This window comes from Electrona antarctica (assembly GCF_951216825.1).
Source record: "Electrona antarctica genome assembly, chromosome: 3".
Classification (NCBI taxonomy): domain Eukaryota; kingdom Metazoa; phylum Chordata; class Actinopteri; order Myctophiformes; family Myctophidae; genus Electrona; species Electrona antarctica.
Window position 1 is genome coordinate 30257456 of NC_136808.1, and position 22895 is coordinate 30280350.

Sequence of the window (22895 nt, forward strand, 5' to 3'; positions counted from 1 at the left end):
TTGAAAATGGTGGTCCTTTACATTGTCAAAACATGTTTTGTTAAATGTTTTGCAGTTTTGTTTTGTTGCCAGTCCCCCCCTAACCTGACTCCGCCAGATGGGGCAGCACTAGAGTACACTGGGTTCCCCCCTCGTACTCTCTGCTGCCCCATCTGGCGGAGTCAGGTTAGTCCCGTCCCGTCCCCCTCTCCCAAATGAAACCAATTCCATGATTTCCCCACACACTCTTGTCACTGCTGACCCCTATTGGCTGGGAATGGGAATGTATCAAATCATTGAAACACACATGGACTCGCTGCAGTGAGGAGCTTCACCATATACAAGCTCAGACACTATTTTGGAAAAATCCTAAAAGGACCACTTCACCACTTTTCAAACTATCTTCATATAATAGGTCCTCACCTCACTAATAATAAAATGGCACAATTGTCTTCTACTCAGTCTGTCTCATAGGAGGGCTGTGGGCAGTTCAGAAACCCGTCCACCATCATAGTTAGGCAGATTTTTTTTTACAAAAAACGTTTGATTTTTATTATTATGAGAACGATGGCTTCCATTTTCACATTGCAACTTTTCAGGACTAGAAACTAAGCCTGCAGTTTCTATGGCCGGGTTTCTGAACTACCCACAGCCCTCCTATGAGACACGGACAGAGTAGAAACAAATGGTGCCATTTTATCATGATTATTAGTGAGGACCTAGTATATGAAGATGGGTTGAAAAGTGGTGCTTTAAGTTTGAAAAATGTAGAATAATTTAGCATTTTTTTAAACATTTTCAGATGGGGAGGTACGCAGCCATATGTATCATTGGAGGCCAAAAGTTAGACTGATTTAGAAGGCATTTTTAGAATCGGCCTCAGGTCTTAATGGGTTTCTACAGAATTCCCCAGGCTTTTAAACAATGCTCGGTCTTGTCATAAATCAACAAAAGTAGATGTTATAATTAACAGAAGACTGAGACAGTGTTGACTGCTACTCCTGGTGGTCCTTTACATTGTCAAAACATGTTTTGTTAAATGTTTTGCAGTTTTGTTTTGTTGCCAGTCCCCCCCCTAACCTGACTCCGCCAGATGGGGCAGCACTAGAGTACACTGGGTTCCCCCCTCGTACTCTCTGCTGCCCCATCTGGCGGAGTCAGGTTAGTCCCCCTCTCCCAAATGAAACCAATTCCATGATTTCCCCACACACTCTTGTCACTGCTGACCCCTATTGGCTGGTGTTGACTGCTACTCCTCAGTGTTAATTTCATTGTGTTATGAATTACAAAAGTAAGGGTCCATTTTGCTACATTTGTACAGTTAATTTATACAGTCACAGGGTTCATATCTAACATTGTGTATTGCATGTGCAGTATCAACAGAATACAATAATGTAACATGACTGCGTATTAACATGATTGTTTTCTATTACAAAAAAATGCACGTCAGGATTACCATGAAAAATAAATTCAATCCCTGAGTTGGATGTCCTACATGTATCTGTACACTATTTGACGAGTGTCAATTGCAAGCATTCGTCTTGTCAGTTTACTCATAATTTCATGCCACCTGATATGATGGAACTGTAGACCTGGTCTGTCATTGGCACGTATCTCTTCTCCAGATAATCAATAATGTACAGACGGTCTTGAATGCAGTCCGGGTTAAACCCCTCCTCCACTAACTTGACTTTCAATTGTTTGAATGTTCCCGTCACTTCCACTGCATTCTAAGAGGGAAGGAAGGAAAACATTCGGGTAAAGTCTAATGGTTATGCACAGAAAACATGCAGAGGAAGGTATGTTATTGAATATATATATTTTTTTTTGTTTACCTGTATTCTTATGAAACGAGGCTGGGCATATGAAGGTAGGTAGCTGGCCACATGACTGTATACTTTGACTCCGTCAAACTGGACATCTTCTTTCATCATGACAGCAGCCATTCCTATCCTCCCTTCATGGCCTGGACAGATAAAGACATGATAAAACCCAAGGCAAAACAAACCTTCAAGACATAATTTAAATCAAAAGTACCTCTATATACAAACATAGTCTATTACCTGGTACTTGTACACCATAGACATTGGCCTCTTTGACACCATCAGCAATGGTAAGGATGTCAGCCACTTCAGTCGTGGCAACATTCTCACCTTTCCACCTATGGGATTAAAATATTGACTAACTCACGGTATTATTCATTCAATCACATGCACGTTACTCATTAATTAGCTCACTCACCCATCAAGTCAAAGGTCAGAATCAAGGCCAACGTATGTCTGTTAGCCAAATTACTTGAGAATAAATTGGCAGGGAATGATCGAGCGAATGGCCAGTAGGCTACCCAAAAGAGGTTTTGGTTGGAAAAAGCCTTAGGGGTTATGTATTTCACAATTAAATGATAATCTGTGGTGGGAATGGCACATCTTGACAATTGCATAGTGATGGTTGGGGGTTATGCACTCAACTAAGTGCAATCTTTCTAGTTCTAGAACTGCATGCAGCTAAGTACAGTATAGACCTATACCATATTTTATGACTGTATAGCTATAGCACAATGGGATTTAGCTGCAAACAAGGGTTATGTACCTAAAGGTGTCCCCTACACGGTCCTGGAAGTAAAGAAAGCCTTCTTTGTCAATCCTCAGCAAGTCTCCACTGTTGAAGTACACATCTCCTTTCTTGAGTACATTTTGCAGTCTTTTCTTCTCCGTTTGCTTTTCGTTGTTAGCATAGCCAACAAAAGGAGCGATGTGTGTGATCTTCACCACAAACAGGCCTGTCTCACCTTCAGGAAAAAGCCCAATAGAGATGTTTGATAAATTAACTTATTTCTATACATATTCGAGAGGATTATGAGAAGATCACAGAAGAGGAAGTTTCTCTCACCTTTTGGTGACTCTATACAAAGACCATTTACGTCTCTAATCGGTTCATCTCTTTCGGTGTCATATTCAATCAGAGTGTAGGGAAACAGCCTCTATGTAAGATAAAATAGGATATCATCAATACATCTTTATGTATTCAATACCACTTTACCTGAACAAGAGAATGAAGCCCGTTTTTCACATTTTGTTCATAGGCTACAGTTCAATTTGTCTGATTTATACAAAATTGTCCAGTTAAATAAACAAAATATCTGTCAATGCTGCAAATAGGTATTTCTATTAAATGGTCATGTTTGGTTTGAATTAACGCATCCTGTAAGGAAAAAAAAGAAAACAGAAAAAAAGCTTTGAACTGCTATTATAGCAAATCACGTTTCAACTTTTTAAAGTTCATAATAAACGCATAAACGTTTGGCAAGATTAATCTTACCTTGAATATAAAGTTGTCACGTCCAATAGCTCCAATTTTCCCTGTGTAATTGACAAATGCCAGGTTTCCCTCGGTGGACCCATAAAACTCTCGGATCTCAATTTTTCCAAAGCGTCTGAGAAACTCTCTCCATATCTCTGCTCTCAGACCATTGCCAACAGCAAGTCTTACTTTATGGTCCTTGTCATTTTCTCTCTGTATTGACATGTTCCGTTTAAAAAAAAAAGGAAAATATTCAGTTAAAAAAATATTAAGTGAATTATTATTATCATTGCATTTCTGAGTAATTTAAATATAATGTTAACGTTACATTACACATTACATTAACTGTATTACATCAAAGTATTACATTAACTGTACATCAAAGAAGTGGAGAATTGAAATATAGAATGTTAAAAGCAAGGACAGGGTAACCCTAACCCTTTTATTGTCATGGGGCTAAAAGAAAATCTGTAATAGCTTTCAAGTGGCTGGCTGGAAAGTGTGATGAAAAGAGTGCAGTAGTAGGCTAGTACTTTGAACACACACGGTTCTGTACAAGATTATTGGCATCACTGTACTGTATATAAAATATAAGATCGCAGGAGTTGCCTGTAAATAATCACACCGGTGACTATCCAGTGGTACTACTGGTACATGCACTTCACAAGTCACTTCTTATGTCAGATGCCATGTAAAGGCCAGAATCTATTCCTAGAGAATACAAACTGCCTCCGACTGGTAAGAGTCATGCGGTGTGCCAAGACGTAACTCCGCCTGATGGAGTCAGATAGTGTTTCAATGGCCATAGACAGAATATTTACACTACTGTTAACCACGCCTTGGCTGTCACAGCCTGTCAGTCATCATGATGCAAAAGTCAAATCTTTAACGATTTCCATTTCTGTCACACAACTACGATATGCTGAGGAGATGTACACAGTAAAATTATCTGTGCCAACGCAGATAGCGTACAAATGGACCCCCTCTGGTCCATTTCCTTAGACTCATGGAGTTACCGGTAATTAGCACTGAGGTTTGTGCAGTGCACTCGCTCACTACTGCTGTACTGTACTTGTGCTTCAGTAACTGTCATGTAACTCAAGATGACACCATCTTTGGTAAGCGCGCAGTGGCCATGTTTCTGTGCAGTGGCTATGTTTCTGCTTAGATAAAGGTTTACAAATCAAAGCATATCCATACAGATATCCATCATTTTGACTGTCACATAAAAGCAGGGAAATGAGGGAATGCTCTGTGCAGCTTTGTATGCCTAAGGCTGGCTAATTGCAGGTTATAATCATTGGAATAAAAGGGGAAAGTCAACGCTTTAAGGCAGGAGAGGTGGTCCGTGGACCACTGGTGGTCCGTGAAGGTATTGTATGTAGTAATGTAGGATTTGTCGTTTAATTTTCTTTCCACTAGTTGAGAAACTGAAGTGAATGACCTGGTGACCTATGTTGACCATCCATGTGGTCATTTACAAGTCAAGAGGTAAAAGAAAAAACAGAAAAAGGGAGTTAGAAACTCAAGAGGGGGAAAGTGCACCAGATTGTCTGGTTGAGTCATTATTATTTGGACATTATTAGTAGTCATATGGACCATTTGTTGAGAAACAGTGTGATGCATACACATGGGATGCATAGCAAGTGTTACAAAAGCACTAATCTTAGCCCATATCCCCAACCCAACAGTGGTCCCCAGGTTGATTCTAAGTTAGGGTGGTGGTCCCTCGTTCACAATCCGTTAAACCCTGCTTTAAGGACTGTGGCTGTTTCCTTCTTTAGAAACAGCCACTTACTCTAGACTAGACTTTAGAGTAAGTGGATAACTGCACACTGAAACTTCAACAGGAAAAAGTCTTTGCCAGAGTTTTGCAAAGATATAGTTTGATTAGTTTTGAACTAGAGTTGTTCCGATACTGGTATCGGTTACTCGGGCCGATACCACCCTCAAGTACTCTTACTCGGAACCAGCCCCGATACTTTGACCCGAGTACCAAAACATCTTTATTCTGATAAAATGATGGTGAGAAGCCTACTTGTTGTATTTCACACAACAGTAGGCTACTCAAGTAGGCTTAATAAATCCAATTTTGGCGAACTGAAAGAGCTCTAGCACTGTGCACTAAACACTCAAACACCAACTTTATACACATCTAATATGTAGGGCTTGTAGGCCATCACAATGGCGCCGGTAGGCGTGACAGCCTACCATGACGTCAGCCTTGCATTCCCTATTGACACTAGGCTGAACGAATGCAACAGGAGCAAGTCTGACCCATCACTGCAGCAAATCGCTAAAAACAGCCGATCTACAAGCATAAATGACAACTGACAAATGTAGATCGGAGATCCATCTGAATCTATGAGAAAAAGGGGGTAAAATAAGTTTATAACAAAGATAAAGTACTCATATGTACTTGGTATCGGCAAGTACTAAAGATTAAGTACTAAAAATGTGCAATAAGAGTGCACATTGCTATTGTCACTGAAGACACTGCCAGATGTTTTGCAAAACTGTATTGTGTCAAAGTGTTTATGTTGAAGTTGCAACAGGAAAAATGTAACTTTGATCTTGATAGTTTCTATGCACCTGGCGCTGTAAGGCACAACAGCTGTCTGAATTGTATTGTAGGTAATTAACGTGACAAATATACACAATCCAGCCTGTTTGCTACAAGTTGGTTTTCCTGGCTTACTAAAAGAAAAACTGTCGTTTACCTTAGTTGTATTGCACAAGTAACGTAGCACCTCTCCAATATATTGAATAACAGTCACATTGTGTTTCCTGCAGTCATCCCAAAATTGTGAGGCAGAGAACTTCCTCTTCAGAAGGATAGTTGAGCCTTTATTGTTGGAGAGAAACAAATGAAGAAATGTGGCTGTATTATTGTACCAATATACATTATGTAATTTCTCTTTTATAAATTATTAATGCCAAGCTATTTAGAAAAGATTGTAGCTAAAAGGAAGATAAGCCTATTTACATGGTTTTCTTTTGTTAAAATAAGTGTCTATTTTCTGATAGCAATCAATGCTATAGTATTTGTTCAATAACAGGGGTCTCCCTGTCTCTCTAGCTCTTCAGTAAACAGAACATCTTCAATTCAGGAACATTTTCAAGTCAGGATACCAATCTTATCCTATCGGGATATAAGTGAAATTGGAAGTGATGACACAAAAACAAAATAGCAGACAACATTGAAACTGGAACACTGGAGAGACATAGATACCCCCAGGTATTGAACAAACACTTTTTACTAGTTGACTAGTTGTTTAACTACCCATTATCTAAAAAAAAAAACCATAGCAACCATAGCAACCATGCTCACCATGCGTGGGGCCACACATACATAGATACTTACATACAGACAAAGCTGGTTGTTGGAGTGGTTTGCACCACTCAAAAATATATATGGCGATCCCTTACGTCATTAGCATATGAGCACCGCATACCCTATTTTTTTCCTTCAGCTTCAATACATTTTCTACTAAACATCATATATATTAGAGACCAGCGGGTCACGGATTTAGCCGCGGTTGCCGTGGGTAACCGCAGTTCATTAAAATATATTATAAATTAATATTGGATAAACCACGGGTGAAATAAAGCTGGAAATAAGTTAATAAGCTTATTGTAGCTTTTAAAACGGAAATAAAAATAGCAATCTATAGGCTTATTATAGTTTTTAAAACACACAAAATCTCGGCGTGCGTGCGTTAGTAGTATTTTAATATTTTCCATCAGGCACAAATTAGACACCTATATTGGCTAAGGAAGGACCACAACAACAGCAGTCTGCTAGCTGCTAGGCTAACAGGCAGCTGAGAGTATGAAAGAAAATTAAAACTAACTAAAATAGTCGGGACTTGATCGCCCCGGCTGGGTCACCCGAGTGAGGGGTATGATGTTCGCGAGACCCGAAACCCTGATGACCTTGGGATACATCACTGAGGATACGTCCCAGTTGCATCCATGCGATGTATTTTCGTTCTGAGGTATTCTATTTATAGTGACTCATAGGAATAGACTATGTGACAACCAGGTATAGTCTGGTGACCACCGGAGAGACGGGTGACAGCCGGAATGTAGACGGCAGTATGGGTTAGCACCCCAGCCTGTATCCTTCGTGAGGAGGAAGCCCAAAAACCTTCGGTGAGGCCTTTAGGAGGGCCATTCGAGCCGCAAGTGGAGCCTGCAGTGCTACCGTTGCCCAGCGGTGGAGCCTGCAGAACCATCGCGGCTCAAGAATCCACCACTCCTGAATGAAGTGTCTGGTACAACGCACAGGTCCTAGCTGTACTCCTGGTGAGAGCAGGAGTGGACCTGGTGAGACGTAGGAGGCGCCCGGACAGGAGTCAACCCACAGAGCCTAGTCCCACCACATGCCAGAATAGTACCTCTCAGTCCCGGTATAGTAGTTCCGGAGTGGTTCCAACGGATTGTGTGGCCCTGGTCTTTCCCTAGTGGGTCTGATCGAGGGTAGCTACTGGGACGTAAGTCGGGACTTGATCACCCCGGCTGGGTCACCCGAATGAGGGGTATGATGTTCGCGAGACCCAAAACCCTGATGACCTTGGCATACATCACTGAGGATACGTCCCAGTTGCATCCATGCAATGTATTTTCGTTCTGAAGGGAGGAATAAGAGTTTGGCATGGGAGTCGGTGGGACTGCATGGGAGTGAGGGCTGGATATGCCACATGAAAAGACGTTCATGGGGCACGGTGGCACAGTTGGTGAGTGAGTGCTGTCGCCTCACAGCTAGAAGGTCCTGGGTTCGATTCCCGCTCGGGACGCTGTGGGTGCTGGCGTGTCTCCTCCTCCGCGTCATCAGTGCCCATACCCGAGGCGGGGTTGGCGAAAGGGCCTTTCTGTGTGGAGTTTGCATGTTCTCCCCGTGTCCCCTAGGGTAGGTACTCTCACAAAAAACATGCAGTAATCCTGGTCTCTAAACTACGTCCCCCTGGCCAGCCGGGGCGCCTGACTGAGGGGAAAGGAACTGGTTGGAATAACGTGTTCCTTCCACGCGCTACGTCCAACCAGGGAAACTCCCGTCAGGTGTAAAGGAGCAACTTGGACACTCAGGCATGAAGGAAGCATGAGTTCAAGTCCGTTGCTCTCCCCATGTCCCCCATATATGGGGACTAGGTTGGCGGAGGGTGTGTAGATAATTGACACGTGAAAAATGGGTTACAAAATCATGGGATAAAAATTAAATAAAGAAAAGACGTTCGTTGTGATGTGAGAACGTGTCGGCAGTGGTGAGTGACACAACTTATAAATAGCCGATCTACAAGCTCACGACGCGTCGCAGCGAGCCAGCGACACGTTGTGAGCTTGTAGATTGGCTATACACTGTGCTTCCCTGCAGTGGATTGCGGGTGGTTGCGGATATATAAATTGGATTAATTAATGCGGTCGGATAATAAATATGCACACTCTGATTCGTTTTTTTTAAAATATATATATATATATATTTTTTTTAAGTTATCATTTGTCACTTATTTTATTTACTCTCGTACAAAAACAATCAAAATATAGGGTTAGTGATCCTGCCGTACGTGTGTTAATCCTTACTAGCAAATAACCATACCAGCCATATCAAACTTGTGAAGTGATCAAAATTATGAGCCTGCTATAGCCAAAGATTACTTGGAAAAGGCGAGCAAGGCTGTTATAGAATAAAGCAGTGGTTCACATAAAAAAGTCAAATGGTGTTTCCCTGGGACCGAAATGGCCAAAACGTATGAATTCATCACTGAAGCGCCATTTAATAGTGACATTAGCAGTTGACAAGTTCACAATGAGTCGCATCGTGATTTTCTCTTGTGGGAAGGGTCTGTCTGTAGAATGCTTTGATTTACCAGTTAGAATTGAGTATTCAACAAATCTGTATATTAATCAATAAGTGAGAAGAGAGCTTGCTTATGCAACACAGCCACAGACTCAAGTGGTGTGAACTTTAGCCCACTTACGTCAGACTTTGTAAAGTAGTGTTGTTTGGTCTTGGTAGCCTGGCTCTGCTCAGATTACTGGTCAAAAGTGACAAAGGGTTCTTTCATTTGGCTTTCCATGGGAACATGGAGGGCATCACTTTTGTGTGATGTACGTACACAAAATGGGTTCAAGTCTGTTTATAAGTTTGCACCAATCCCTCCTCACGGAGAGAGTAGTGTGGGAGAACAAGGTTATAAACCTGTAACATTTTTGACATGGCTTTGTGTGTCTATGCCCCGATCCCCCCATGACGTCATGTGGGTCAATACATCATCATCATGATAAAAGGCAAGGCACCACTCGAATTTCAATTAATTTGAGATGTGATTTTTAATAAATCTAGACATTCCACAACAAAGTCTGTGATGCATTAATTAACCTGACAACTCATCCCTAACTAGAAAAGCAATTCCTGCAGAAACTGCGTGGGCTCACTAAAAACCCACAATGTATATGATGTTTAGTAGAAAATGTATTAAAGCTGGAGGAAAAAAAAGGGGTATGCGCATACTAATGACATAAGGGATCTCCATATATGGGCACAAAAGGGACACAGACAGGTATTTAGGTGTTAGGACAAACACACTAACTCAGACATATTGGTCGGATAGGTGGAGCAAGGTGTGAAAAATACAAGCATAAATAAAGCTGAACATGTTGAAGTTTGAACTAGATTTCTAGCACAGTGTATGGAAGTAGTTATATGCAGAAAAAAAGTGGCAGAATTTAGAGAAGAATAAAGAAATAAAAATCACACCTGTGTGAAGTGAGGGGCGCCAATATATTAAAGTCTAACTCATATTGCTATGATTAGGTGATGTAAAACAAACGGTGACAAAACAAACATTAAATTATCTTTATTGTTAATGGCATTTAATGTTGGTGTTAGGGACAAGATGACGTACATTTTCCCTTCATTGTCAATGGCGTTTTTAAAACGATCATTGAACCAAAAACAAACATTAAACCTGTATATAGGAGCACCCCTCAATAAACTGTAGAGAACTAGTGTGTGCTCGCTGGAGCGAGCCCACAATTAATCTGACAACCCTTTTGTTCCAGACACACCTAATGTTGAAACACTATTTTGCTGTAACTACCTCAACTATAGTTTTCTTGGGTTATATTACCTGTATCAATGGAGCCAATAAAGCCTACGAAGAACCCAGCTGTGTGGTAGAGAGGCAGGTTGAGGTAGATGACATCATCACGGGTGACACCAGTAGAAGACAGGACCACCAGAGATGTGGTTAGACGGCTTTGGTTGATTACAGCCGCCTTAGGAAGACCTGTAGGACAATGAGAACACAAACACTTGAAATGAGAAGGCATGGGCCTATATTCCTTTAAGAAAGCCACACAAAAAGCTGTTGGTTATTAAATAAAATATTTCTCTTCACTTTCAGTGTATCTCCTTCTGTAATTTCATAATCATAACCCCATACTCTTGCTGTATTAATAGGATCCGCTTAACCCATGGGGCTATCTTGTGCCCTCATCTTAGCTTCATCTGTGCTAGCTCCGATCGGAACCTCTCCCTCCACCATCAACTCGGCGCTATCGTGGAGGATGAGGTTCCAAACGGGGCTACATCTGTGAATAAAAAGGTAAATGGGCAGGAATGCAGTTCAGCCTACGTAAAGGTATAATTCCAGAGCAATGTCACAAGAATGTCGAATTTCACAAGAATAAATGTCTTAAAAAAAAAGCTTTAAGGGGGGGGGGGGGGGGGGGGTTCAGTGTTTCAACCTTTAGGGGCACTATTTCTAAGGATTGACCTCATTTAGCCATATTAAAATAGGCCTACCTGTAGTTCCAGAGGTGTAAATGTAGGCAGCAGGGCTTTTAGGTGTGATATGTGACAAGAGAGCTCTTGAGGGTTGGGAATCTGAGGCCTGTTCAACTTGGTCACAGAGGCTCTCCATTCCAGGTGTGTTGCAGTTCTTATCCATCAAAAAGATGTGCACACCCTGCTCTCTCAAGGATGGAAGCACATCTTCTACAGCTTCCTTGAGCTCTGCAAACACACAGACAGTGGTAGTCAACAGAGACAATAGGTAAATTCTCACAAGTGAACTGGTGCACCCGGTAAACTTATCGGCCATAAATAGGCCTACAAACATGATACATCTAAATATCACAATTTTACCAGCCTCATGAGCATCATTGTTAAAGTAGAACAGAACATTATGTCAAAACAAAGGAAACAAGGAGGAGCTTCCTGCATTTAAACATTCAATGGCTAAATTAAATGGCTAAATGAAATGTCTATAGTACACTTCACCTTGAGAGATTACTTCTTAAAAAACAAAGAGACAATTTGATGCGGTTTGGCTTGTCCGTTACTTGAGTAAAAGCACCTATAATGGACAGGATACCACTGATGTGGTTGAGTGTCTATCATCATTTCAAGTGTTTTTGAGGGGCTATATACAGGTCTAATGTTTGTTTTTAGTTCAATGTTTGTTTTAAAAACGCAATTGACACTGAAGGGAACATTTTATTTTACATCATCTTGTCCCCAACAAACATTAAAATAATGCCATTAACAATAAAGAGAATTTAATGTTTGTGCAGTGTTTTACACCTTTACATCACCTAATCAACAACATGAGTTTGACATATATGCGCCCCTCACTTAACACCGGGTGTGATTTTTATTTCTATGGGTGGGAGGGATTGAGTTGTTTTTTATTACAGAAAAAAGATATACTGACATACTGTACCAATTGTAGGCCTATAAAAAAACGACATTTGACAAAAAGAAAAAGAAAAGAGAGAAATTATATATCCCCACCTTGAGCTGCAATCAGCACTTTGGCGTTCGAGCAGTTGATACAGTGCAGGAGTGATTTTGATCGGTTGTTGTAGTTGAGAAATGCCACGGGGGATCCTAACTTTGCCAAGGCCAGCCAGGTAAACAAAAACGCGGGTTCGTTCCCCATAAAAAGTGCAACTGTATCCCCTGCTTTAAACAGTGGATGAGACTCTAAAGCATTGGCTATTTTATTGCTCCTTCTGTCGGTGTCCCGGTAGGAAAAGAGTTCATTTTCAAAAACAATGAAAGTCCTATCTGGTTGTGCAGCTGTCTGTTCCAAGAAACGATCCAGAACCAAAAATGTACGTTTCCCCCGACACCGAACTGCAACGGGCACAAAATATCTGAATAGGGTTACTATATAGAGTATATCCGGCCAAAAATAAGGGAAAAATACGCGTAGTACAAGTAACGCGCCGACCAAAGTTGCCAAAAAGACAGAGATGACATTGTACATATTTTATCTCACTCTACTCGTCTTGCTCATGCAGAAGAGGAAAGGCTTTGAAGAATGTGAAATGCTTAAATCGATCAAAATAAAATACAGCCTTCCTTCCTTAGCTACTCCCGAGGACCGCCGAACAGGGACATGTCATGAAGGCAAAGACGCATTGCTTCTTAAAAATGGGGGAAAAAAGAAAAAAGGGGGTTGATTGCTTATTGAGGTCTGCCCTCATCCCAAAAGTAGCCTGCCCGCTGCCCTACACTGCAGCAGAGGGAGTAGCCTAGAAATGTTGCTGGTGGCAATTTAAAGGCCTATAAAATTAAAATGTTCTTGGTCTGAAGATCAGGAATTTAGCCCAAACAAATCCTGGCTTTAGTGGCTTAGTTTAGGCTACATGGCTTAAAAGAAGCTATAGGCCTACCGGTAGACTTTTTCTTCTTTTTTTTTCTTAAAAGGAATAGGCCTACTTCTAGTTTCAACCTTCATATAATTTCTCTTCCTGGAAAGTTAGCACACTGAAATAGAAGCCACTGTTTGAAAACGTTTGGAAACTGATTACATCAGTGTGGTTGCAACCATACTATTGTAATTGTAACACTTGTAACACATTTTACTGCCATTAGGACACTCCCATTAGGCCAAGGAAGAACCACCACCCCAAATTCTTCAAATCGGCCTCATGGTGGCACTATAACAGTACAATAGTACATTATTACCCTGATTCTTTGGACCATGACACACCCATTTACATCTGACATTTCTTCAAAATAATAATTGCTACTATTTGCTATAGGCTATTTGTCCAAAACTCTCACAAATCTGTACACATTATGTCGGGACTCGGTAGTCATGTGATCAAGATGTATCAGTTAGACTTTTCAGATTTCATACCTTTTTGTTTTTGATTCTTTGTTTTATTGTGCTCCCCGGCCCTGCCGACCCCCTCAGCTCTCTCTCTTATCATTGTCTTTCTGGAAACAACAAAAGATGATGGAACTTGCACAAAAAATTATTTCAACCACTATTTTATACCTGTAAACCTGTGATGTGACAAAAAAGATGATTATGATTATCCTTCTCAGCAGGTGATTCTCAGCAAGTGACTGCCTCTGACCAAAAATAATCACTCTTGAGACATAATCTTTATTTCAGACAGGAGTCCATATAACATGACATCAACGTACAAAAAAACCAAAAAGACAAACAACATGGGAAAAGGAAAAAAGCGAGCAATTAATACAAATTGCTTGCGCAGCCTGGACGTGACCCGGTAACAACATAGGCTTTGTTAGTGCCACTATGATACTGTTACTAGACACCTCCAGGCGTTGCATAAAGTTATACATCAGTTGTCTTAACAAAGCATCACATGTGGGCACACCAACAAAGGTAAACAACTGACTGGCACTGTACCACCTAGGAACACGGAGAAGTAACCTCATGGCATCGTTATATGCCACTCTGAGCCGTTGCATGCTTTTTACTCTGTATACATGGGTGGCATAAGATCTGAACAGTGCACATTTTACATCTACTGAGCACATAGAACATTTTCTTAAAAGCATATTGGCCTGAGCATATATTTTGCGACACTGTCACTGGATGTCACTGTCACAGACATCAAGCTTGAGACAGACTTTGTGATCCACTTCTTTCCTATGGTCAATATTTACAAAACAACTGGCAACATACCAGTGCCACGTATCAGTGTCATGAGAGCAACATGTCTTGTATGCCAAAAATTCCATGTATGGTGTTGGTGATTCTACATGTAGATTTGTGAAACAGTAGGCCATCCGTCACACAGCCAGAAGCCACCTATAGTACTGCCACTATTGCCACACTATTGATATGGATACAGGATGCCGTGCAGAATGATCAAACAAACATGTCACAGAGTTGAGATTGATTGCTGTACTTCCTCTTCCCTGTTTTACACGGAAGCAGTGTTGCTAGGAAATGTTAATGTTATACTTTTGGAGCTTAACTAACTAACTGAGTAAAATTGTAGAGTAACTGACTACAATTTGAAATGAAACTATGCTATACTATTAATGTAAAGGATCCTTAAGTTGAAAGTGGTGCATGCCCACCACAATTGCCCTGTGAGAGAAATTACAGAGAAACATGAAAAGTTCTAAGCAAACTAAAATAATGTGATATCATTGCATATAGTCTCAACTGGATGTTTCAGATTTCTTAAGAGAACCCAATGAACAGGCTGTGACAACTTTGTCCATGGGAATTAAATGCTGTGATGCAAAACAACTATTGGAGATGTATTTCATATAAATATATAGCCTGCCCTATATGGCGTCTCTTATCAGTTATCAGCAGGCTGATGAGCATCATCATTTTCAAAACATGTATATGTCTGGCTGGCATGGCTGCCTGAGTTGTCCTCTTAAAGCTATTTTCATTCTATTCATGAAGTCTATTCTTTGAACTCTGATCATTGGACAGGAGATATCACGGCCGGGTCAATGGGGTTTTTCTCTTGTGAAACTGTGAGCACACAGTCCAGTGAAGCAATGTGATGAATGATACAGCTAACTTGGTGATTTTGTCAAGTCTTTTTTGTCATGATCCATATATACCTGTATATAATAAATAAATATAATAATATAATAAATATCTACAACTGTTTATCCAATGTTATAGTTCACACATCAAGTTCTCTCAGACAGAGGCACCCACATCAAGCTTAAAACAATGCTTGCATGGCTTAAAATAATTCCTCATTATAGCTTACACTGTAGTTAAGCAGTGGCATAGGCTATTGAGTTTTTACGAAATGTAAAGTATGCAAAATAGCTTGAGTTGAATAATGAATTGCCTAGCACTAATCCGTTCTAAAGTATGTTAGTTCAAGAATATCAGCTGTCCATAAAGACATTTGAAGGGGAAAAAAATATAGGTATAGAATATTTAAGGCAGCAGCTAAGATAAGAATTTGCTGCGTAAGGGATAGTGTTTCATGGAAGGTCACGTTGCCCAACAAGTAACAACTTAAGGTGACCAATGGTATTAAAGGAAAGGTTCTGGCATCTGCTCCTAGGTTATAAAGTTGAGTGAACCCAGGCGTCTTCATTCATTCTCAAAGAGATAGGTGGATAGGATTCTGTGCTGCCACGAAGCTGCCGCTTGACTTCATTGCATAATCTTTCCCAAATTATTATTGGACAATGCTGCGTGTCAGATGTCTCAGAGGAGGTAGCAGAGGGGCTGAAGCGGCTCACCTGATCGGAGCCATGGTAATGCTTTTTCCAAATTTCAAAATGCAAAGACAAATTCTGATGGAAAAAAACTCAATGCGTTTGAAGCAGCCTACATCTGAGGTGCAGAAATAGAATAAAATTGAGATGGTTAGCTGATGTAGGCCAGGAACTACCATTCTTTTCATTTTTGAAAAATAAAAATAAATAACAAAAAAGAAGGAAAAACTAACTGTATGCTAGGTTAAGCATCTTGAATAGAAACAGTAACTTTGATATAGACATTGCATGGCTAGACTATGATCGATTTAGCCCACAGTATTTCTGAAATAGTTTCACTTGGTTCACTGTATTTTTTTCCTGTGGATGACTGACTGAACTGAACAGCTGCTTGGCGCAGCTGCGCTCCTAAAGTCACTGACCACAGAGATGATCTTGTACCAGTGCCAGCCAGCCTATCTCAGTAGCAGCTCATCAGAAGTTGGCTCCAAAACAATAAACCTGTTGACCTGTATATTTCTAATCAGTAATCACAATCGTGTTACTTTTACTGTACTGTATTTACTTATATGATCATTTGATTGGCTCCATAGGCTAGCTTTATTTCACGAATTCCGCAGCCAAGCCAATCAAAACATAAACATAGTCTACAAAAAGCGGGGAAAAAATAAGTAAAAGTAGCACAGCTTAGTTTAAATGAATGATAGAGGAATGGAAATATCTTTCAGGGGTTTTATTGGCATATGTGGAAATTTACTTTTTTGTTAACAAAACGTAAATGCCCAAAACGTTGTGGAATAGAGACATATGGATAGGTTTGAAATCTAACATGTTAATAATGTCTGCTAAGTTGTGCTAACAATGTCAAGAATAAAGAAAAACAGAAAATCTATACTGAAAATGTAAACTTTTCATTGTTTAGTTTGGGTGCTTCTGTCAAGTCCAATGTGCCACCATTCTATACAGATCCAATGTGGTGACCCAGGATTTGAAGAAGGGCCATGCAATTCTTTTTTTAAACACGGTTTTTAGTAGGAATGTATACATCTCAGTTCAACATGAAGAAGAGGGGGTCTGTTGACAACAAAAATCAAAGTCACATGCAGCATTTCTCTTTCCTCCTAGTTTGGACGGGCTGTGACTGGCTGGGTGCAGCATGCATTCCAGAGCACCTCCAGTGCTGCAGCAGCTGCACAGGCCTGTCCCGCCATCAGCGAGGAGGAACACGTTACAGAGCCTGCACAGCAGGAGTGTCCTGTCTGTGCTTACAACGAATGGGACCCACTAGAGGAGGTGATCGTTGGCCGTGCGGAAAATGCCCGCGTGCCTCCTTTCACCGTGGAGGTCAAAGTAAGAAATGACAACAGAACTTGTTTGAAACATGCATTGATTATATTTCTATGCAAGTCAGATCACTCTCTACAAAGTAAAATCCTTAGTTTGACTTCTTATGGTACCATGTGCAGCGACTTCTCACAAAAGCTTAAAATAAATGTACATGATTACCATTGCCCTATTTGTGAGATTCTTGTTTTACTGTTGAATTATTGACAGGCTAACACATATGAAAAGTGGTGGCCCTTCTATCAGAAGTATGGGGGCCAATGTTTTCCTGCGGACCACTTAAAGAAGGCTGTTGCTGAGATTGAGGAAATGTGCAATATTCTACGTCTGGAGGGGGTTACGGTTCAAAGGCCAGAGCCCATTGACTGGTCATTTGAATACAAAACTCCAGACTTCACGTCACCAGGTACAGATAGGATTAGAATCATTAGATCATCAGCTGATGGATGCAAGAACTTGTAAAGCACTTAGGTGTTGTTGTCAATCATTATACTGACTGGCATTTCAAACCTTTGTTTTTATGCTTTCAGTGTCTATTGTCTATACTGTATATGAAGCCAAATGGCTAAACTATTATGAGCAAATTGTTTGTGTAGACTTGTGTATGATTCCATTATCTCTTTACCACTACACTACCACTTACTAAGCAATCAATCGATCCAAGATTGACAAATTCTGAGCATTATTTAACTGAGAATGTATAAATCAACCCATATGTTTTTTTCTGTATAAGGTGTTTTAGATAGACTTGACATGATGTGTATCTTTGACCATACCCAGGCATGTATGCTGCCATGCCCAGAGACATCCTCATGGTTGTGGGCAATGAGATTATCGAAGCTCCCATGGCTTGGAGGGCTCGTTTCTTTGAATACCGTGCATACAGGCCTCTGATCAAAGAATACTTCAGAAGAGGTGCTAAATGGACCACTGCTCCCAAACCTACTATGGCTGATGAGCTATATGATCAGGTGAGGCCTTTTAGTAAAATATTTTGTCACTATCGGGCAGAAACCGGCTTGAAAACACAGATAACATTGTGCAAATGTAGCAAAATTAGCGCACAATGCGTCTCAACGCAACCCGTTTCTGTGTCCTGGAAAGTTTTGGACATACAAGGTTTCCACCTGACAGCGCCAATTAATTCCTGGTTTGTGGTAGGCTACCTTCATTGCCTCCTCTGTGTAAATGAACGGTGACGCAGTCGGTAGCGCTGTCCCCTCACAGCTAGAAGGGTTCGATTCTCACGCTGAGGGCTTGTTTTGTTCTCTCATCCGCGTCATCAGTGCCCATACTCTAGGGTGGGGTTGGGCGAAAGGGCCTTTCTGTGTCCCCTTGTTCCCTAGAGCAGTGGTTCCCAAAGTGGGGTCCTTGAGGGAGTTCCAGGGGGTCCCCAGCTAAATGATAGTTTGGAACCAAATGGACCCTTATGGGTCTGTAACTCTGAAAGTGTACAAATGGAACCAAATGGACCCTGACGGGTGCATTTGGTTCCATTTGTAGACTCAGAGTTAAATTAACATTGATTTTACAATATAAATAGGGGTCCCACTCCCAGAGATAGAAATGCCATTAAATGGGGGTCGGTAGACTAATATGCATGTCAAACTGGGGGTCCTTGAAATTAAACGGGTTGAGAATCACTGCTAGAGCCGTAAAAATCTTCTCTTATGGTGGTCCCTGGCATATCTTTAAAAAAAATGGGGGTCCACAGGCTAATTCGTGTCAATTTGGGGGTCCTTGACATGAAACAGTTTGGGAACCACTGCCCTATACTGGGTACCCTCGCAAAAACATGCAGTAATCCTGGTCTCTATACTGCCTCTCCTTGGTCGGCAATTGGAATTACGTGTTCCTTCCATTCCATGCTATGTCCTACCGGGTAAACTCCCCCTGTCAGGTGATAAGAAGCGGCCTGCTCACTCCAAGGAAGCTTAATGAAGGAAAGGAAATGGTCACGTGACTCGGCTGCGCCATGACACTTTCATAGACACTTTCATGGGAGCTATGTCCTTTCCTTCTCAAAGCTTCCTTGGCTTCCTTGGCTCACTCATGCATTGAAGGAAGCATGAGGTCAATTTGGGGCTCTCCTCAGCCCTTTTTGAAACTAGCTCCTCGCCACTCGCCCTACACACTTCCACTCGGTTTGAGCATAGATATATAAATAATAGAGACGGCACCGGGATTCCCCTCCCATCCAGTGCCGTCTCTATTATTTATATATCTATGCTCAAACCAAGTAGAAGTGTGTAGGGCGAGTGGCGAGGAGCTTGTTTCAAAAAGCGGGATAAGGTTGGCAGAGGGAGAGTAGTGCCCAGGATTACAACCTAGGCAATTGGCACTGGGTGAAAAATGGGTTACAAAAAGATTCAATATTTTCCACAGCAGGAGTAGTTTGAGAAATCAAAGGTGCTGTGTTGGATGTCGCCTTAACATTATAGGGACCGCTGTAAATTGGCAAGAGAGAAGAGTCTACACTACAGTAACGTAACCGCCCTGGAGATAATCGTCTTGACGTCTTCACAATGTCTCCTGCAGGACTACCCCATCCGCTCAGTGGAGGACAGACACAAGCTGGCTGCCCAGGGGAAGTTTGTCACCACAGAGCATGAGCCCTGCTTTGATGCTGCCGATTTCATCAGAGCTGGAAGGGATCTGTTCGTCCAAAGGAGTCAGGTATAAAAGTCTTGATAGGGAGAACATTTTCCATGATGTCATACTATCTCAATAGAAAAGATTAACACACGTCACGTACACACAAAACTCACCTATTTACAATAAAACCACTTGTATGCCAAATCCGTATGAAGTTGACCTACGCGTCTCCAAACATCAAAATTTGTATTTAATAATTTGTTTATTAGTGTGATATATTTTAAAATCATGAGGAAAAAAGGACTAAAATCAGAGCAGTTCCCCCCCCAACCCACCTGTAAAATCACCACTGCCAATAACTACAGGGCAAATTCCTCAATGTTATCAGACAGATACTATGGGCTGGGGCTCAAATGACAGTGGCAACAGTTAACCACAATCTGAGGGAGGGAAAAAAGATTAGATAAAGTACAATTAGCTAATGAATGAAGAAGAGGTAGATTATCTAACAGGTCACAGACCTGATATTTCTCTTAGTGTCCTGTACAATTGTCCCACTGTTCTCTTTGTGTGCTCCATGGCCCCTCATATTGCAAATATTATTTTGAAAGGATAGTAGAAAGACAGTAAACTGAGGTCAGGCATGGGTATTATACACAGGTCTCCAGACGGAATTGATTTGGGGAAGTTGCGAATATATACTATACGGTCAGACAGGAGCATTGCATCCACCTGTATGCTTTGACACATATTCCATTGCTTCCTCTGCAGGTTACAAACTACATGGGAATTGAGTGGATGCGTCGTCATCTTGCCCCAGATTACAACGTCCACATAATCTCCTTCAAGGATCCCAACCCTATGCACATCGATGCCACTTTTAACATTATTGGGCCGGGACTGGTGTTGTCCAACCCTGATCGCCCTTGTCGTCAGGTAAGATCAGAGGGGCTGAGAGAGAGAGAGAGAGAGAGAGAGAGAGAGAGAGAGAGAGAGACTGAGAAACACCACGAGAGAGAGTATGTTAGAGATGGATATTTCTCTTAGTGTCCAGAGCTAACCTCTTGTGAGATAATAGGTTTTCATTTTGTCATCTCCATTGTGTCTTGGGTTTTCATTTTGTCATCTCCATTGTGTCTTGGGTTTTCATTTTGTCATCTCCATTGTGTCTTGGGTTTTCATTTTGTCATCTCCATTGTGTCTTGTGTTTCTCAGATTGACATGTTTAAGAAAGCTGGCTGGACAGTCATCAAACCCCCAGTGCCCTTGATTCCTGATGGTGAGTTTTGAAACTACTGACTGAAGTGCTTTACATAAATCATTAAGCATTAAGAGTAAGACATTAATACACAAAGCACTAATAAGAGAAAACCCATGTCAACATCCTATTTGCTGTTTAAACCACTAGAAATTTTAAAAGAATAATATAACATTGTGAATACAACATGTTATGGAGATCCTTTGCTGGCTAGCAATTTAGCAACTTAACAGCTGTTTCTTTGATAGTTTGTCATTTCTCAGGATAGGAGTTACTGCATACAGCCTTAAATGAGCCATGAGCTTAATATTTGGAGTTTGTGAAAGTGCCTCCATCTTATCTCCTGTTTAGACCATCCACTGTGGATGTCCTCCAAGTGGCTGTCCATGAATGTATTAATGTTGGATGAGAAGCGTGTAATGGTTGATGCCAATGAAACCACCATACAGAAAATGTTTGAGAACCTTGGTGAGTTGACATAATGCTTTTTTAATCCGTTCATTTAACTGATTTGTTCTGTTAGTCTATTCATGACACGAACGGTATGTTTTTCATGTCATGTGTAAAGTGAAGCCTGATTTATGCTTAGTCTTGCAAGTTAACAGAGTCTCACACTGAAAATAGCAGATTGAGTCCATAATGTGTGTGTCGTGGTGCAACACATTGTGAGCTTGTAGATCAGCATTTTTGGGTGCCACACACCATTGTATGGTAGAGTTTAAATTACAGTAGGTAGGTATAAGGATAACTTATAAGTGAAATCTTTTTTCCCCAGGTATCAAGTCCATAAAGGTGAACATTCGCCATGCCAACTCCCTCGGTGGTGGTTTCCACTGCTGGACAACTGATGTCCGCCGCCGTGGTACCCTGCAGTCCTACTTCCACTAGCCTCGCCAGACAGGCAGTTTTTATTGAGAGCTTGTAAGATTATATGCTTTCCAATCCTATACCATGACTCCAAATTCAGCCGAATTTCACTCCAATAACTGCAATTAATGCAAAAATAAACGTATTATTACTATTCATTACATACATTACAATGTAATCTCGTGTTTAGCTGCCGCTGTTTCCTCATTTTAAGATCACAGGGAAATATAGTTGAGAGTGAAATAAATAAATATTTGACTCCAATTCTGGATGGGGCATTAAGTCTTCAAGTTTTTAATTAATGTATGATTTGTGTTAATTGGAGAGTGTTGTGCATGTTGTTGCCTTTGCAAACAGCTTAGTTCAGAATTTTCTTCACAGCAACAAATTAAGAAATAAGAATTAAGACCTTAAAAATCTCAATAATAACTGCATTTCTGGCCTGGCTATTGGAAAAATAAACATCAATGGCTTGTAGTCATTGATTATGAGGACAGGGTACAATTTGGTATGCCACCGTTATCAGACTTGGGCACAGGGGGTAAGGATCTACCTCCTTGAATAGTCCAATCCTCACCATTGAGTTGCTATGCGGTGAGTTGCAACTTGCAAAGTAACCAAGTTGCAACAGAATTCCAAAACTGCACTGACCTGCAATGGGGCAATTCAGGCCGCTGCGATTTATCTCTGCAATGTATTGCAATGGTTTTGTTGCATTGCAAATGATTGGTGTGGGCTGGGCTCAAAAGCTCAACACACAACAATTCTATTCTCTAGTATAGAATTCTTTCCTACGTTTTCTTTTTTCTACTAAAAGAATGTATAAACGTTATGTAGGTCATTAAACAATAATTTCATATTTCAGGTATGTTATTTTGTAAAGAATGGTACTGATTTAATACATTTATATTTATATTTATATTTTTCCCCAACAATTAGTGTTTTTATATTTTTCTTAAAAAATGTACAAGGTCCATATCAGATATTGTATACCTTGCCTCTGCTATTTTCTATTATTGCAAATCTGGGCCAGTCGCTTATGCTACAAATACTTTTCACTGAATTGCTTGGCTG

The 22895-nt window shown here is 40.8% G+C and overlaps 2 protein-coding genes across 3 annotated transcripts; one reads left to right on the forward strand and one right to left on the reverse strand.

Annotated features, from left to right (window-relative positions):
- Window positions 1-160: 160 nt before the first annotated feature.
- Window positions 161-12713, reverse strand: LOC306920999 (long-chain fatty acid transport protein 2-like). Of its 2 annotated transcripts, XR_013789720.1 has the most exons (11): window positions 12077-12713; window positions 11087-11296; window positions 10410-10568; window positions 6000-6124; window positions 3298-3492; window positions 2869-2959; window positions 2569-2767; window positions 2043-2140; window positions 1815-1945; window positions 1227-1709; window positions 161-974 (listed from the first exon to the last, which is right to left on the reverse strand). XR_013789720.1 is itself a non-coding variant. In XM_079498035.1 (10 exons), the coding sequence occupies exons 1-10, from the start codon at window positions 12552-12554 to the stop codon at window positions 1533-1535; spliced, it is 1863 nt and encodes a 620-aa protein (XP_079354161.1). In that variant the 5' UTR covers window positions 12555-12713; the 3' UTR covers window positions 1219-1532. The 2 variants fall into 2 exon arrangements, 1 of the variants encoding a protein (XP_079354161.1); XM_079498035.1 differs by lacking the exon at window positions 161-974 and having other exon boundaries at window positions 1219-1709.
- Window positions 12714-15619: 2906 nt separating this feature from the next.
- Window positions 15620-21946, forward strand: gatm (glycine amidinotransferase (L-arginine:glycine amidinotransferase)). The gene is made up of 9 exons (XM_079498038.1): window positions 15620-15796; window positions 16883-17107; window positions 17312-17507; window positions 17882-18072; window positions 19640-19777; window positions 20468-20632; window positions 20912-20975; window positions 21306-21422; window positions 21730-21946. Exons 1-9 carry the CDS (start codon window positions 15728-15730, stop codon window positions 21840-21842), a joined length of 1278 nt encoding a protein of 425 aa, XP_079354164.1. The 5' UTR covers window positions 15620-15727; the 3' UTR covers window positions 21843-21946.
- Window positions 21947-22895: the final 949 nt, after the last annotated feature.

Bases quoted from the DNA above. Each gene is read 5' to 3' on its own strand.
- LOC306920999 (XM_079498035.1), bottom strand. From the start codon at position 12,554: ATGTACAATGTCATCTCTGTCTTTTTGGCAACTTTGGTCGGCGCGTTA. The intron at 11,297-12,076 runs GTGGGGATATAT...GTGTGTTTGCAG, and splicing joins AGTGCTGATTGCAGCTCAAG to AGCTCAAGGAAGCTGTAGAA. The intron at 3,493-5,999 runs GTAAACGACAGT...ATGTCAATACAG, and splicing joins ACTTGTGCAATACAACTAAG to AGAGAAAATGACAAGGACCA.
- gatm (XM_079498038.1), top strand. From the start codon at position 15,728: ATGCTGCGTGTCAGATGTCTCAGAGGAGGTAGCAGAGGGGCTGAAGCG. The intron at 17,108-17,311 runs GTAAGAAATGAC...AATTATTGACAG, and splicing joins CTTTCACCGTGGAGGTCAAA to GCTAACACATATGAAAAGTG. The intron at 18,073-19,639 runs GTGAGGCCTTTT...TGTCTCCTGCAG, and splicing joins CTGATGAGCTATATGATCAG to GACTACCCCATCCGCTCAGT.